Source organism: Dendrobates tinctorius, unplaced genomic scaffold (genome assembly GCF_039654945.1).
Source record: "Dendrobates tinctorius isolate UK_male_01 unplaced genomic scaffold, ASM3965494v1 ptg000324l, whole genome shotgun sequence".
Classification (NCBI taxonomy): domain Eukaryota; kingdom Metazoa; phylum Chordata; class Amphibia; order Anura; family Dendrobatidae; genus Dendrobates; species Dendrobates tinctorius.
The window spans coordinates 1,809,067-1,825,845 of NW_027361991.1; the positions used below are offsets into that span (position 1 = coordinate 1,809,067).

Below are 16,779 nucleotides of genomic sequence, written 5' to 3' on the forward strand. Positions count from 1 at the left end.
CTTCACTGAGTTCCAGCTTCTGCTTATCCTGTCAAACACGGCCAACCTTCACGGATAGCGGCCTCAACAGGCTGGTGAGCGGGTGGTCTTTGAAAAGACAGGGCCAGACATGCTGATGGTTTCCTCACACTCGCCACCCATCTGGGCTGCTCCTGTAAGCTGAATAGGGAAATTTTTCAGGAGATTCTGCGTTCGGCTCATTGAAGACCATTCGGAATGCCTCCAAGAAGGCATGCAGGTCCGTGGTGATAGGAGTCCCTTTCTCCCATAGGGGAGTGAGCCATGCCAGGGCATCTTCTGCTAGATAGAACATCAGGAATCCCACCTTGACCCAATCTGAGCAAATTTCTGGCTGAAAACATTGCCGCATGCGCTGCTACAGGAACCCATGGCACTGCTTTGCATCCCCATAGTACCAAGGCGGATCAGACAGGACGGGTTCCATTATAGGAGCGCTAGTTTCAGATTCTCCAGACATCAGGGCTTAGACCACTGATGGACCGGGAATAGTGTTCATGCACTGGCCACACGAGGACTTTCGAAACAGGACTGGCAGCTCTGGGACCAGGGGACAAGGTTCAGGTACTGGCCACTCCGGGACCAGGGGACAAGGTTCAGGCCTGGCCACTCCGGGACCAGGGGGCAAGGTTCAGGCACTGGACACTCTGGTACCAGGAGATGAGGAAACGGGACTGACCACAGAGGGACCAGGGGACTACGGACATATGACTGGCCACTACAAGACCAGGGGATAGCGTTTAGGCTCTGGTCACACCAGGACCAGGTGACCTCACAACTCACTAATAGTACATCTTACTAACTAATGATTCACTATGTTGCTTGGCAACTCCCTAAGGGAGAGGGAGTCTTTTATATAAGATGCCTCCCAGCTTTTGGCTGCTGTGCACACAGACATAAGGCAGGGAGCAGCAGGAGGGACACACTGGGAAACAATGTCGAGGTTGGGGCAGTTAGTAAGCCAACGTCCCTGCTTGATAGGAAAAGGGGGCACCATGCATAGGCTATTATTATAGCACCATTTATTCCATGGCACTTTACATGTGAGGAGGGGTATACATAATAAAAACAAGTATAATAATCTTAAACAATACAAGTCACAACTGGTACCAGAGGAGAGAGGACCCTGCCCGCGAGGGCTCACAATCTACAAGTTACACAGTGTCACTATAGGTGCCAAGAACAAAGCTGTAAGCACTCTCTAAACCACCATTGTCCCTAGACCCATTGCTTGTAGAGGAAGATACATATGGAGCGACCACCAGGGCCGTGGGGTACTCGGTACCGGGCCGATTCTTAAAAGGGCAGTGTCACAGCGGCGGTGACCCGGTCCGTGGCCCTGGGTGTCCAATTAAAGGAATATTTACAAGGGAATAAAGAGTTTGTAAAAATAAGTTTATAATAAAGTGTTTGTGACGCCACCTGTGGTGTTTGATCAGAGGTGGCCAGCGCTGTAGGGCAGATCCTCTGGGACTGATGGTGATGCAGCAGAGTTGGTATAGCTCTCCACAGGCAGAGCTTTGTCCCAGGGCAGTGGTGGTAGTGAAGATGATATGTTTGCAGATGATAGATGTAGCAGAGTTGGTTAGGTGAAGCAGGAATAACTAGAGGACACAACAGAGTGAAGTTTCCTTTATCTTTTACTGAGCTGTGTAGGTACAGTCCAGGGCTCAGATTACAGATGGTTCTGGAGACGGTCAGTCTGAAAGCAATTTGGGAATCTCCTTATTCAGGTGGGTTGTGAAGCCTCCTCTCTAGCGCTATTCTCTGAGGTACTTGCTGCTGTGGACTCTCTCGCTGCTACTTAGGTAGAACTCCACTCGCATGACAGGCAGCTGTAGCCTACTTCAGGAATCGCTCCTCTATGGCGCCTCCGGCTCACACGTGCTGCTATGTCGTCGAGTCTCAGTTGGGGACAGAGGATCTGCAGCCTCCTGTGTCCGGATTCTTCTGCGGGACCTTTAGTACCCACACAGCCTCGGAGCTCCTCTATGGCTCCTGTTCCCAGCTTCGCTCCGCATGTCCTCTCTCTTCCCTGTTCAGGCTCTAACTACTTACTAACTTCCTGCTTCTGACCAGACAGCAGCTCCTCTGAAGTCGGGTTTAGAGCTCTCCCCTGCTAGCCTGGAGCAGAAACTGTGTTGTATGCTGGAACTACCTCATAAAGGGATTCCTTCTTTGCTTCCAGGCATGACATCACTCCCCCCTGGAGGGAGGTAAGGCCACTGTGGCAACCGTACTCCTGGGGTGCCACACATACCTAAAATGACATACAATAGGCACACACCCATTTTTTCTCACTTCTTCATATGACATCTTCAACAGATCCTTGAACAGATCAGGCCTCTGATGATGAGTTGATTGATGGGACCAGCAACATCAGTCATCGAGTCCTTAAAACACTCACTAGGCTTTCTTTGTGATGCATTGAAATGCTTCTTCATGCAGAGAGGCAGATATCTCCTCCCTAGAGGATGAATGAGTGGATTCCAGCTAATGCAGGGCAATAAATCATCAAGTCTCATTTTCTCAATTTTTCTTGAATAAAATGTTAAAAGGGTTTTCCAGACTTTTAAAAGAGAAGCCTAACACTAGTCTCAGCCATAAATATTCAATTGGTTGGTATGCTAAGAATAGGATATCAATTCTAAAATGGTTATTTCAGGAATTGGAAAGATAAAATAAAAAAAGCTCTTATTGCTTTAACTGTATTAATGGAGAATCATTACTCTCTAGTGTAATTTTTCACTACTTTCAGCCTCTTTACTCACTGCAATGAAATGTTGGTCTCTTCTCTGTGTGAGTTGTCCTGAAAATACAAACTGGACCTGAATAGTGCATGCTGCTGTCACGATTCTGTTGTTGGGTGACCCTGGACCAGGGGCTCCTTCCCTGACCCTAATGCTAGGGGGCTCCCTAGCTCGCCCTGTTCCCCGTGTTGCTTCTGAAGGTAAACATGCAGTGTTCACTTACCTTGCCTTAGCTACTGAATTCGCCCTCAATCTGTACCCTTCCATCACCCTTCCATCGTCCTCTCTAGGGCAGCACGGTGGCTCAGTGGTTAGCGGGTCCTGGGTTCGAATCCCACCAAGGACAACATCTGCAAGGAGTTTGTATGTTCTCCCCGTGTTTGCGTGGGTTTCCTCTGGGTTCTCCGGTTTCCTCCCACACTCCAAAGACATACTGATAGGGAATTTAGATTGTGAGCTCCATCAGGAACAGTGATGAAAATTTGTGCAAACTGTAAAGCGCTGCGGAATATGTTAGCGCTATATAAAAATAAAGATTATTAAATAAAGATTATTATTATCACCCACAGGAGTACACCAATCAGACTAATAAGGTAACACGAACAGGAGTAATGGAAAATACCAAACATACAAATATACAATCACATATAACAGAGGTAAACACCGGGGAGTAGAGGATGGGGTTAAAGAAAAGTAGGAGAAGAAAGGGAAGTATTACACACTCAAAACCAAACAACTGCCACAGATAAATCCACCAATCGACTACTCAAATAACCACCAACACCTATCCTTCTAGCCATGCAGCATAAGCCAGCTCTGATGATGAGTGCTAGCCAGGACCCAGTTTATCTAGCGCATATGAGTGGCTAACAGTGCTCAGCTGAGAGCCTTAGCTCCAAAGCTCTCAACAGAGCACATTAACCCCTGCACTGCCTGAAGAAATTTACTTAATTTAATAAGAAAATGAAGTGCTTCTACTCAGGGCAGGAGTAGGAGAAATCAGACGCTGCAGTCTTCCGGTTCCTCTCTGTCACGGTAAACCCATGACAGCTACATTTTTTTCACGCTAACCATAGCTACAATGGTCATTGTGTTTTCTGCGTGTATTCTATCATGCTCATGGACAGTACAAGTAGCAAAAACACGCTCACCTGAATGAGCCTTAAAGAAGAATACTATTTAGATCTTTAGGCAGAAAACTCTTCTACACAACAGTGCAGCCTATGGCTTATTGCCAAGTTTGAGACTCCACAAAGACTTCTAATGGAAGAGATTCTAGTTGGTACATGCCCCAAAGTATGTAAGTCGCATATGAGCCATAACTTGATTACTGCTCAAAGAGTTGACTAGTAAGAAACCTCAGCCAAACCTGCCTGGATCCCGATTCTAGAGAGATAAGGAACCAGCATGTCCAATTTCTGGCTTCTGATTCTTTTGTTCTCTAGAGATTTTTGAGATTAGCTGTCTCATAGAGAAGACACGAGCTTCTCTCTGCATATGAGAGAGTTGGGTGAGACGGATGCCAGCTCAATGATCAACCCAACCATTGTTCGGCCGAGAGCTATGTAAAGTGTATGGGGGGTTGTAGAGTGCAGAACGTGTAATGGGATGGGTCCCCAGTGAAACCATTAACAAAAGAAGATGGCCAAACACCAAGCTTGCTAAAATAATATTTTTTTGCTAATGAACTTGGATAAACACTTTTCCCACAACAAGAGAAAGACCCCAAATAGATTCACATACACCCAGTCAATACTGACTAGGATGACTGTTCTGCACCACTCAGTTGACTCAGGTGTAGTCACTACATTGCTATAATTTGCCTAACAGTACCCCCGCCTAATATGGTGGCTGAAAAGTTTATCTAGGATACAGGAGTAAACAAATGGATTTCAAGGATGATCAAGGATGACCAATAGGTGGTGCAGCACAACAGTTCACAAATTCAACAGAAAAAAACTCTAAATCTCCCTTTACTCCCACCTTGTAGGTAATCCACCTAAGAAATGTTCAAGATGGCGTCATGTACACTTTTCCACAGCTGTAATCTCTTTCAGATACAGTTTGCTCCAAGAGCAGAGACTGATGGGCACTAACACAATCTGGTGCCTATATTTGCCAAACTAACTATGTTTCCAGGCATGCTAGCCAACACTCCCACCATGATCACTGTGGTGGTGTTAGGAACCCTGAAGGTGAACCCACTGGACCACGGCAACGAACCTCCCCTGGACGAGCGGACCAGGTGGACCACCCCCAGGCCCGGATTGGCAATATAACCAACCGGGCATTTTCCCGCTGGGCCGCTGTCACGTGGGCCGCGGGCGGCAGCGACCGATCATCTGGCCGCTTGCCAGCTGCTGCGGCCACTGTTGCTCCTGCCGCCGGCCCTCTGCAGCACGGCGGTGATAGTTTCCAAGTTCCTCCCGCACTGCAGGGAGATAAGCCGCCACGCCCCTCCCATGCACCCCCATCCTCGCCTTAGCATGAGACTCCCCGCCCCCGCAGCCACTCACAGTGTCGCACTCGCTTGCCTGCTCGCTCTGTTCGCAGGACCTGTGATGAGGTCACAGGAGGGGAGGAGTCAGGGGGTCACATGATCAGGAGCCTTTGTCCAGACCCCCGATCATGTCACCCCTGACTCCGCCCCTCCTGTGACCTCATCACAGGTCCTGTGCGCTCAGCCTTGCCTCTACCGTCTGTAAGACTCTGCTTTGCTGTTGTTATGGTGCTGGTTGAGGTAAATATGTGTGGGGTCAGGATTTACAGTGTGGATGTAGCAGAGCTGTGTGTGTATGAGGTGTACGGAGCGGAGCCGTGTGTACGAGGTGTACGGAGAGGAGCCGCGCGTGTACGAGGTGTATGGAGCGGAGCAGTGTGTACGAGGTGTACGGAGCGGAGCCGCGTGTGTACAAGGTGTACAGAGCGGAGCCACGTGTGTACGAGGTGTACGGAGAGGAGCCGTGTGTGTATGGAGTGGAGCCATATGTGTACGGGATGTATGGAGCGGAGCCAAGTGTGTACAAAGCATACAAAGCGGGCTTTTCCCACGGACACAGGAGTACACGGCGGAGCCCCGAGGAGCATTTTAAAACACACACATGATGTTCCACCTGAAGTGATGTGCTGGAAGCTGACCGGAAATGAGATAATTTCTTGAGGCGATTGTGACGGAACCAGGAATGCTTCAGATCCATCACCGTGTCCTCCTCCGACAGCGCAGACAGCAGGATCGCCTTGGAATCGGGGATGCTGGCCATGTGAGCGGATCATGATAGGTCCTGCACCGGGAGGCTCAGGTGGGCACTACAATGGGAGCTGGGCTGCTATAGTATCTTTGTAGAATCTTTCTTTATTTCTTTCTCTCTTTTTCTTTCTTTCTCTGTTCTTTCATTCTCTGTTCTGTCTTTCCCTCATTTTCTTTCTAGAATCATAGAATCATAGAATCATAGAATCGTAGAGTTGGAAGGGACCTCCTGGGCCATCTGGTCCAACCCCCTGCTCAAAGCAGGATTCGCTAAATCATCCCAGTCAGATGTCTGTCCAGCCTCTGTTTGAAGACTTCCATTGAAGGAGAACTCACCACTTCTCGTGGCAGCCTGTTCCACTCATTGATCACTCTAACTGTCAAAAAGTTTTTTCTAATATCTAATCTGTGTCTCCTCCCATTCAGTTTCATCCCATTGCTTCTAGTCTTTCCTTGTGCAAATGAGAATAAAGTTGATCCTTCTACAATGTGACAGCCCTTTAGATATTTGTAGACAGCTATTAAGTCTCCTCTCAGTCTTCTCTTTTGCAAACTAAACATTCCCAAATCCTGCAACCTTTCCTCATAAGACAGGGTTTGCAGACCGGTCACCATTCTGGTCGCTCTTTTCTGAACTTGCTCCAGTTTGTTGATGTCTTTTTTAAAATGTGGTGCCCAAAACTGGACACAATATTCCAGATGAGGTCTGACCAAAGAGGAGTAGAGGGAAATAATGACTTCACGTGATCTAGACTGTATGCTTCTGTTAATACATCCTAGAATTGCATTTGCCTTTTTTGCTGCTGCATCACACTGTTGACTCATATTCAGTCTGTGATCTATTAGTATACCCAAGTCTTTTTCACATGTGCTGTCACTTAGCCCTATTCCTCCCATTCTATATATGTTTTTTCCATTTTTATTGCCCAGATGTAGTACTTTGCATTTCTCCCTGTTAAAAACCATTCTGTTAGTTGCTGCCCACTTCTCCAGTTTATTTAAATCTTTTTGAATCCTCTCTCTCTCTTCTCTAGTATTAGCTATCCCTCCTAGCTTTGTGTCATCAGCAAATTTAATCAGTTTACCCTCAATTCCTTCATCTAAATCGTTGATAAAGATGTTGAACAATACAGGGCCCAGGACAGAGCCCTGTGGTACCCCACTTGAGACATTCTTCCAACTGGATGTGCAGCCATTTACGACCACTCTTTGGGTCCGATCACTAAGCCAGTTATGAATCCACCTAACAGTTGCCTTGTCCATTCCATACTTAGTCATTTTTTCAATAAGGATTGTATGAGAGACTTTGTCAAATGCTTTGCTGAAGTCAAGATATACTATATCTACAGCATTTCCTTGATCCACCCAATCAGTGATACCGTCATAGAAGGAAATTAAGTTAGTCTGACATGACTTATTAGTTACAAACCCATGCTGACTCTGTTTAATCACTTCATTCTTATCCAGGTATTGACATACATGTTGTTTAATAATTTGTTCAAAGATCTTTCCTGGTATAGAAGTCAGACTCACCGGCCTATAGTTACCTGGGTCCACCTTCTTCCCCTTTTTGAAGATAGGAACAACATTTGCTCTTCTCCAGTCTTCTGGCACTTCTCCTGTTCTCCAAGAATTTTCAAAGATTATAGAGAGGGGTTCAAAAATTTCTTCTGCTATCTCCTTCAGTACTCTGGGGTGTAATTCATCTGGACCTGGAGACTTGAATTCATTTAGGCTAGCTAAGTGTTTCCTCACTATCTTTCTGTTTATAGATATCCTGGATTCTTCTATTCCCTTAATAGGACAGTGAATAACAGTTGATGTTACATTTCCTTTCTGAGAGAAAACAGATGCAAAATAGGAATTTAAAAGTTCAGCCTTCTCAACATCCTGTCTTACCATTTCATCATTTTCATCCTGTAAAAATCCTATAACATCTTTGACTTTTCTTTTACTTTTGACATATCCCCAAAATCCTTTATTATTGCTTTTGACATCTCTTGCAAGCCTCAATTCATTTTCAGCTTTAGCTAATCTGATTTGTGCCCTGCAGGTTCTGCAGACAGCATTATATTCTTCTTTAGATATGCCTCCCTCTTTCCATTTTATAAACATTTTTTTCTTCCTTTTTAGCATGTGCTTAAGTTCTGTGTTCATCCATCCTGGTTTCCTTAACTGCTTCCTATTCTTCCCTCTTTTCGGAATTGTTAACAACTGAGCTTTGAGAATTTCATTTTTCAAGATTTCCCATCCTTCCTGGACATTTTTGTCTTTAAGGATATCCAGCCATTGGATCCCTTCAATTCTCTTTCTGAATCCCTTAAAATCTGCCTTTCTGAAATCTAACCTTGATGTCTGAGTCTTCACAGGTCTTCCGCCTCTAGTTATCCAAAATTCTAAAATAGCATGGTCGCTACCTCCTAGGGTCCCAGCCACTTTTACCTCCTCAACCATTTCCTCCCTGTTTATAAGGATTAGATCCAAGGTAGCAGTTCCCCTTGTTTTCTCCCTTACCTTTTGGAAGATAAAGTTGTCAGCAAGAGAGGATAAGAATTTCCTTGACCTGTTAGTTTTGCCTGAGAGAGATTCCCAACAAATGTCTGGATAGTTGAAATCTCCCATGACAACTATGTCATATTTTTTGGAGAACTTGGCCATTTGATGCATAAAGAGTTCATCCATAGCTTCAGCTTGCACAGGCGGCCTGTAGTAAATGCCTACAATGGTGTCCTTTCCATTGTTCTGTCCTTGTATTCTTACCCAAACAGTTTCCACAGAACTCCCAGTCTCTGAAGCTTCAATCTCTGTGCAGATATACGCGTTTCTAACATACAATGCGACACCCCCTCCTTCTCTTTCTGTTCTTTCTTTCTCTCTCTAATCTTTCTTTTTTCTCTCTCTGTTCTTTCTTTCTTTTTCTTTCCTCTCTTTCTCTCTGTTCTTTCTTTCTTTTCTTTACTTCTTTCTTTCTCTCTCTGTTCTTTCTCTGTCTCTCTCTGTTCTTTCTTTCTTTCCCCTCTTTCTTTCTCTCTCTGTTCTTTCTCTGGTCTCTCACTGTTCTTTCTTTGTCTCTCACTGTTCTTTCTTTCTTTCCCCTTTCTTTCTCTCTGTTCTTTCTTTCTTTTCTTTACTTCTTTCTTTCTCTCTCTGTTCTTTCTCTGTCTCTCTCTGTTCTTTCTTTCTTTCCCCTCTTTCTTTCTCTCTCTGTTCTTTCTCTGGTCTCTCACTGTTCTTTCTTTGTCTCTCACTGTTCTTTCTTTCTTTCCCCTTTCTTTCTCTCTGTTCTTTCTTCTTTCTCTCCGTGTTCTTTCTTTCTCGATCTCTCTGTTTTCTTTTTTCTCTCTCTCTCTGTTTTCTCTCTTCCTTAGTGCCAGTCAGTGTGCCCATAATGCCAGCCACTGTGCCCTCAGTACCAGTCAGTGTGATCAGCAGTGCTAAATGGGTGCGATTAGGTGTGGACATGGGTGTGACTAGTTGTGAAATGGGTGTGGCTGGGCGTGGCCAAAATTTGCAGCTGCGCGCGCCGCAGTCTTTGTCCATCTTTCTCTTCTTCAAAAGATGGGAGGTATGATAGGGGCGGCTATGACCAGGGGGTCTGGTTGCCCAATAGAGAGCAGTTCTGCCAGGAATTCTGTAATCATGCATACAAAAGGCGACAGAGATTTGGGAGGAGTACTGTACCTAAAAGCAATAAATAGGACTGAGCTGAAATACTGGGCACAGCTGTGACTACATGTTATATAGTCGTGTTAATCTCCTCTCACTTCTTGTAAACTACAAGTGTACAAAGATATTATATAGTCACCATGTGACTAGTGGGCCTGTGTAACTTCAAATGCCAGGGCTGAATTTTAGTCCCAGTCCGGCCCTGACCACCCCCTATACAGGGAGTGTTTGGGACAGGCCCAGGGGAAACTATTACCGCGGCAGCTGGTACCTAGGGCAGAAGCACAGAAGACTGGACCGGGGTAGAACGGCAGGAACACAAGAGAATGGACCGGGGTAGAACGGCAGGAACAAAGGAGACTGGACCGGGGTAGAGCGGCAGGAACACAGGAGACTGGACCAGGGTAGAGCGGCAGGAACACAGGAGACTGGACCAGGGTAAAGCGGCAGGAACACAGGAGACTGGACCAGGGTAGAGCGGCAGGAACACAGGAGACTGGACCAGGGTAGAGCGGCGGGAACACAAGAGACTGGAACGGGGTAGAACGGCAGGAACACAGGAGACTGGAACTGTGGGCTGGCAAGGCAGGAACACTGGAACATAGAAGAGAACAGGTAACAAATGTGAGAGAGCAAGCCAGGGGACGAGACGTGGAGGTAGGGGCGGCGAACGCCAGCAAGAGGGGCCAGAATCACAAGGGAAGGCAAGTGACGATCAGGCAGTGTCACTAGGGAGCGACGGCCTGATATGGGAGCATGGGGAGGAGCTCCCGGGTCAGGGTCCTCCGGACCATAGAGAGGACCAGGAAGAATGACCGGCTCAGAGAGGAGGAAGTGCTCGTGCATGGAGAGAGCTGCGGGGAGCGCGCGCCTGGGAGGAAGCAAGTGCTGTCGTCAGAGCAGGGGAACAGATGGGACGCGCCGGGAAGCTGCAATCAGGTGAATCTGACGGGGCACAGGGAGCGGTGGCACGGCAGAAGGAAGCGGTTGACATGACAGGTGGGGCCTGAGCTCAGGACTTACCAACCTGGACTTGGTAGCTGTAATGATCAAAATGACGTCCGTCCAGTCGACAGCTGCGTGGTCCAGATGAAAGTAACAATTCACCAACCGATGCGTGATACCACCTCCAACTTGTGGAGGTGAACCCCAGATGCTTCACTGTTGCCGACTACTGGGGCTTTAGTCTCCGCTGCTTACTATAATGGTCTCCAAAACATCTTTCTCCCTTGCTGGGGCAATTGAATAGGAGCGTTGTCCTCTGTTGCTGGAGTGGGTTCCATCTCACCAGGTCACATGACCCCCAAGGATGGCGCTGGATGAAGATCTACATATCCTCTCTATGGCGGCTCTCACCCTATTCTCCCAAGATGTCAGCACATCCATTTCATGTCAAGCACTTTGTCCTGACTCAACCAAAATACAATCTAAATCAACAGAACATAGTCCGTTTAACATGGCACAAATCTCTGGCAATAGGAGAGCTATTTTTACATAGTCTTCTCACTGAACTGGGTTTATATACAGAATATATGTATATATGTATATATGTCCTGTTCAAGGGTCATAGATGAAATACAGGGGAAACAGTTGCCTCTTGAGGTAGGTGGTTAGTACTGCAGGCAACTATGTTCTCAATGTCCAAGTAGTGCACTGTCATGGACATTAGCATACAGACATAACAGCAACTGTAAAAGCATTATTAATGGTCCCTCCCCATGACCTCTGAGAAGAAAGAAAGATCAATAGGAGAGGTTACAGCAGTGTGTCAGAAACCACACATCAATGTTAGACCAGTATGAAGTGGTTACTGAGCATATGCAGCCACCAATGAGCATGTGCAATCACCACTGAGCATGTGCAGCCACCCATGAGCATGTGCAATTTACATTCCAGCCACTAGAGAAACGTGGAAGAAAATGTTTTGTCCTTGCAAAATCGATTTTTATATGGTGTGGATTACAAATACAGTTCTTTATCACACGCTCAGTTGAGTTTTGAAAATGCTTTTCATGAGATAACGTCTTTAAATTCTGTATAACCCTTTCCAATGTGACCCCAATGTGAATTTTCCATGACAATTGGCAAAGATGTTCTGTAATAATTGATGGATCGATGAATTATAGGTAGATGACTGGAGAGAATTGTCACATTTTCTTGTCCTCTTTTCTCATTAGATATGTGCAAGACGCTGATTCCAGAAGTATTAAATGAATTTTATGACGAAATTCATACATCAGAAGGCCTCACGTGTGTGTCTCATTGCAATCCAAATTCTCCAAAATTCATGGACTGCAATGGTGGCGCTTGTAAGCTGCAGATCAGAAATGGTCCAACCTGCTTGTGAGTGTTATTTTTTCAAGATGAGGGATGATATGTTGCTATTATAAAGTAGAGTCCATATTAGATTTAGAACATTGAGTACAGTGAGAAGGGGTTTTTTCTGCTTCTTCCTGCTGGCTGCAAATCCCAAGCATTCTAAGTTTCAGCTTCTTAGATAATTGTATAACTTGTACTCACACCACCAGGCATCTGCAGAAAGTTTTAACTCCACCAGCAATGCAACTGTAGAAAGACCAGGAGAAGCGGTGCTGTTTTCTTCCAAAATCTTGTATTAGTTTACAATGAACAGGAGGTAAAAAGGAGCAATCTGTACAGTGGAGTACACATGCATCTAGAGTAATGGCTGCTGTAGACTAAACTGAAGGAGAAGGGAGGAGCAACCTAATATAGAGCCCAACTACCGGAGGGACATAGAGACAATCTTCACACAGTCTAATTCTACCTAGCAACAACAGTGAATTTGTTGATTGGAGGAAAAACTCAACACAGAGAATATATATATTACAGGTTGTTCCCATTCGTGGGACATAACAGGGTAAATGGCCGATTTAAGGACTGAAGGCAGCCATTGTCCATGGCACATTTTCAGGTTAAGGTAATTTCTTGAAAAATATCTTTTTAGGGTGCTATGAGGAAAAGGGGATTTGTATACTTATTGTCCCATTGTAACTAGCTGTTCAGATATTTCCTGTCCCAGATATACTGCATCCTGGAAACAAGGGTTTCCCTAAATGAGTAAAGCCCCTCACCACAACAACAACTAGCAATGTGTCATTAGTCTCCGCTTTAAATTGACCCCCAATGGTCAGATTGGCCTATTCCCCTCCCACAATATGGGAGATAAGCGGTACGCACGGTAAAGCATTAGTTTGAGACACACCCCCTGCTCTCTGATAGGCTAGCATCTCTCTCCCCCAACATGTGGTAATCAGTGGCCAATCAAACAGCAGAGGGTGTGTCTCAGATTATAGTTTAGCAGAAAGCATCGGTTAGTCTATGAAACCATGTTGGGAGAATAAAGAGGGGACCCTACAACATTTGATCAATGACACAGCTCAGGAAAAGGAGGGAATCAATAATATTACCCCTTACACACTATCCCTTGTTAAATTTAGTGCATGAACCAGATGGTCACTTTTAGAGTTGGGTGAATTTATTTTGATGGAGCTAAACTCTACTTGAACCAGAAGGCGGATTTTTTTTGTAGTTCACTCTGAGCAAATTTAGAGAAGCTAAAGACAGCCAGCAAGAGGTTAAAAAAAAATAACAATACTCAACTCATCGCTCAAATCCCGGCCAACTCCACTACACACTCTCCTGTATGATCCTTGCCTCCTCTTCCTACTACTGTAAGAAGATGAGCCAGGACAGAGTCGGCGGTTCTCTGTGCACTTTGGGGCCGGAACTATCGGGGCTGTCACCACTGTTGCCGGTGGACGATTTATCTGAGTGGTGAGGACCTTTGCACTAGACAGCAGGGGGCATGGGGCAGATAAAAGGGATTGAGCGTGGGAACAGGGGAGATTTGGCAGGAAGGCGACACGAGAACAAGGAGAAGGTTGACTCCCTCCCCAGTGTTCCGACTGTGAACGCCGCATACTCTAGTTCCTTGCAGACTGACTTACCATCGGAGTGCGTCCTGACTAAGCTGCCCCCAGACATTCCTGTACCGGTCTGGTCCTTATCATTCCCAGTGACAGATAATTGTACGTGCTCTGTTCATAGCGAGTACGTTACAGGTTCGTACGCTGCCGTGGTCTGCGAGCGTGCATGCTGCTCGTGTTCTGTGACATCCCAGAGGAATCAACAAAAGAGACTATTTCCACATACCAACATACTCAAGCCAAGCAAGCCCGGATACATCGGCACGATTGGGAGACAGTACATTTTGTTCCTCCGTAACAGAGCCAGAGACATTGTCCACGATCTATGATGCCGGGGGGGGAGATATTCCAGCCTCTCCCCAACAAAAACTGCAAACGATAAGTTACCTCTTTCGCACACCCCCTTCCCCCAAATATTGTGGTTTTGTGCAAATTCTGTTGTTGTGCTCAGTGTTCCTGTGCCATTTTGTTGTTGATTTAATCTCCCTGTGTGGAGTATCCCTTGTACGTCAATAACCTGTTTAAGGTAAATTCTGTTAGCCCCTTCTCTGCCTCCTGCTCTTCACTGCATCCAATGAACTTCACTTCCAGTACCTTTACATTTTGGCATAGTCGGCAGGATGAAGTCTAACAGCATGGAGGCGGCAGAACAGGCAGCTGGGTCCAGAACCAGTATCTCCCTGGGGGCCATGTTAAATAACTTGCCTAAATTTACGGGGTCCAACACTATGTTGTGGAGCTGGATGGAGCGCATGAGGGGCATGATGAGAATGCACCCTATGACCCCCACGCTAGAGGCCAAGGTGACCATTATGGCTTTGGATGGAGAAGCTAGAGACTCAGAGATGCTGCGTACCCCCGAGACCATGACACTTTTACCAAAGTACTCCAAATCTTAGAGGTGGCCCATGGGGACCCCACTGACATAGGATAACCTAAGACTCACCTGTTTAGCCACATGCAAAGGGAGGGAGAGGCAGTTATGCGGTATATGAATGTGTTGCAAGCGTTACACACCGCCATTGCTAGAAAGGACTGAGTGGGGATAGGACCGGCAAATGTCATGTTGTGTGACATGTTGATGACTGGCCTGCGGGACGACCTGACCAAACAGACCCTGAATGAGTGGGTGCGGGCAGACACTCGCATCACTTTTGCTGACATAGAAAAAGAGGCTCGCTTACGTGAACAGGAGCAGAGGGTGACGGTCCCGGTAGGGAAGGTCCAGAGAGATGAAGGAGCAGTTAAGACAGTTGGTAAGTCCGAATGGGTTAAAGAGATGAGAAAGGAGAATATTCAAGGGGAATTGGCTCAGATAAAGGAGAAAGTTGAAACCGGTCAGTACGCAGCAGGGGGCCAAAGTGATGCAGATGCCCGTAACGATGCCAGAAGGTTCCACCGACAGAGGCCCTTCGCTTGCTATAACTGTGGGGAAATAGAACATATGGCTAGGGAATGTCCACTGTGGAACAGGCCCCGGCCGTGCCGTGCGTTAAACTAGAGGGCTCCGAGCCTTGTGGACATCGCCCGGAGCCAGAATCGAAAGGAAGGAGTAGTGAAAGTCCTGCAAATTTGGTGTCTACATGCCCGCTGGTCTGGGCTGAGTTCGATGGCCGGGCCATGCGTTGCCTGGTGGATACTGGGTCTCAAGTGACCACGATGCCCGAAGCTTATTTCTGTCGACACTTCCCAGATACTCTACGGTCTGAGTGGGGCCCGGTAGTAAAGCTGACGGCGGCAAATCACTTGCCCACCCCGGGCGCAGGGGTGGTAAGGATGCAGGTCTCCCTGTGTGGGAAAAACCTTGGACAGAAGGGTGTAGTGCTGACCCTGGGGGAAACCGGCCACGGTCATACCGTCACCCTGGGGATGAACATCCTGAAAGAGTTCAGAAAACTGCTCATCTATGAACCTTCTCATTTGTCCCTGAAACAGTGGTGTCCGCATACCCCCCAGCGACAAGTGTTTCAATGGCTAATTCGTACAGCTCGAGCCCAGGAGGCCTCTAGCAATGGAGAAATGCTGGGAAAAGTGGTTGTGCCGCCCTCCACTAAACTCACCCTACCACCGGGACAGACCGTACTGACTCTGCCAGTCCGAGCACATGCCGCACTGGAGGGAGTAGTAGTACAGTTGGAACCCTCTTTAACTGAACAATTACCTGCAGGACTCTTAGTGGCACAGACACTGGCCGTTGTATGTGAAGGGACGATGCTCGTACGCTGCATTAATTTGACACATCAGGAAGTTGTGGTCCCACACAGGAGCGAAATGGCACGGATAGTGGGCATGCCCGAAGAAATCATACCGCCCCAGGCCATACAGTTGGCAGTTAATCCGGAAGACCGGTGGTCAGTAAAGGTCACCACTTCTCTTACAACAGAACCTCAATACATCCAGGAGGGGCGACGCATACTAGATCAGATGCGCGCCGAACTATCTGAACTCACGCCCGCCAAAGAACAACAAGTGGAGGCGTTACTGGAGCAATACAACACAGTCCGTGTTTGCGAATCATGAGGATGACTTTGGCTGTACTACAGCGATTACTCATGAAATACCAACCCATTCGAAAACGTTATCAGCAAATTCCCCGTCAGTTATATCAGGAAGTAACAGAGATGCTCAGACAGATGTTACAGGCGGGAGTCATCAGGGACAGCCAAAGTCCATGGGCGGCCCCCATTGTGCTGGTGCGAAAGAAGGACGGAACACTGAGGTTTTGTGAAGATTATCGTAAACTCAACGCCTGCACCGTGAGGGACTCATATCCTCTGCCCCGGATTGAGGAATCCTTGTCTGCATTGGGGAAAGCCAAATTCTTCTCGACGCCAATGCCCCCGGTACATTCCAACGATTGATGGAGAGGAGAGGTGCTTAGGTGATTTGAACTTTGAGGCCACACTCATTTACTTGGATGACATCATAGTATATGCTGCCTCGTTTCAAGATCACCTGCGGAGATTAGAGCAAGTGCTGAACCGTCTACAGAAATATGGACTGAAGGTGAAACCCCAGAAGTGCCACTTGTTCCGGACCCAGATAGAGAATCTTGGCCATGTTGTTTCAGCTGAAGGAGTGAAGCCGTCATGGAAGAAAATTGCGGTGATTGAGGCTTGCCGACCCCTGAGAATATAAAAGATGTCCGGGC

The 16,779-nt window shown here is 46.9% G+C and overlaps 1 protein-coding gene across 1 annotated transcript in view; it reads left to right on the forward strand.

Annotated features, from left to right (window-relative positions):
• The window catches only part of LOC141074128 (uncharacterized), a 59,907-nt gene that overhangs the window by 36,987 nt on the left and 6,141 nt on the right, over positions 1–16,779 (forward strand). The window contains exon 4 of the mRNA XM_073561658.1: positions 11,859–12,024. Coding sequence (XP_073417759.1) covers positions 11,859–12,024 — 166 coding nt within the window. The remainder of the gene's footprint in view (positions 1–11,858; positions 12,025–16,779) is intronic.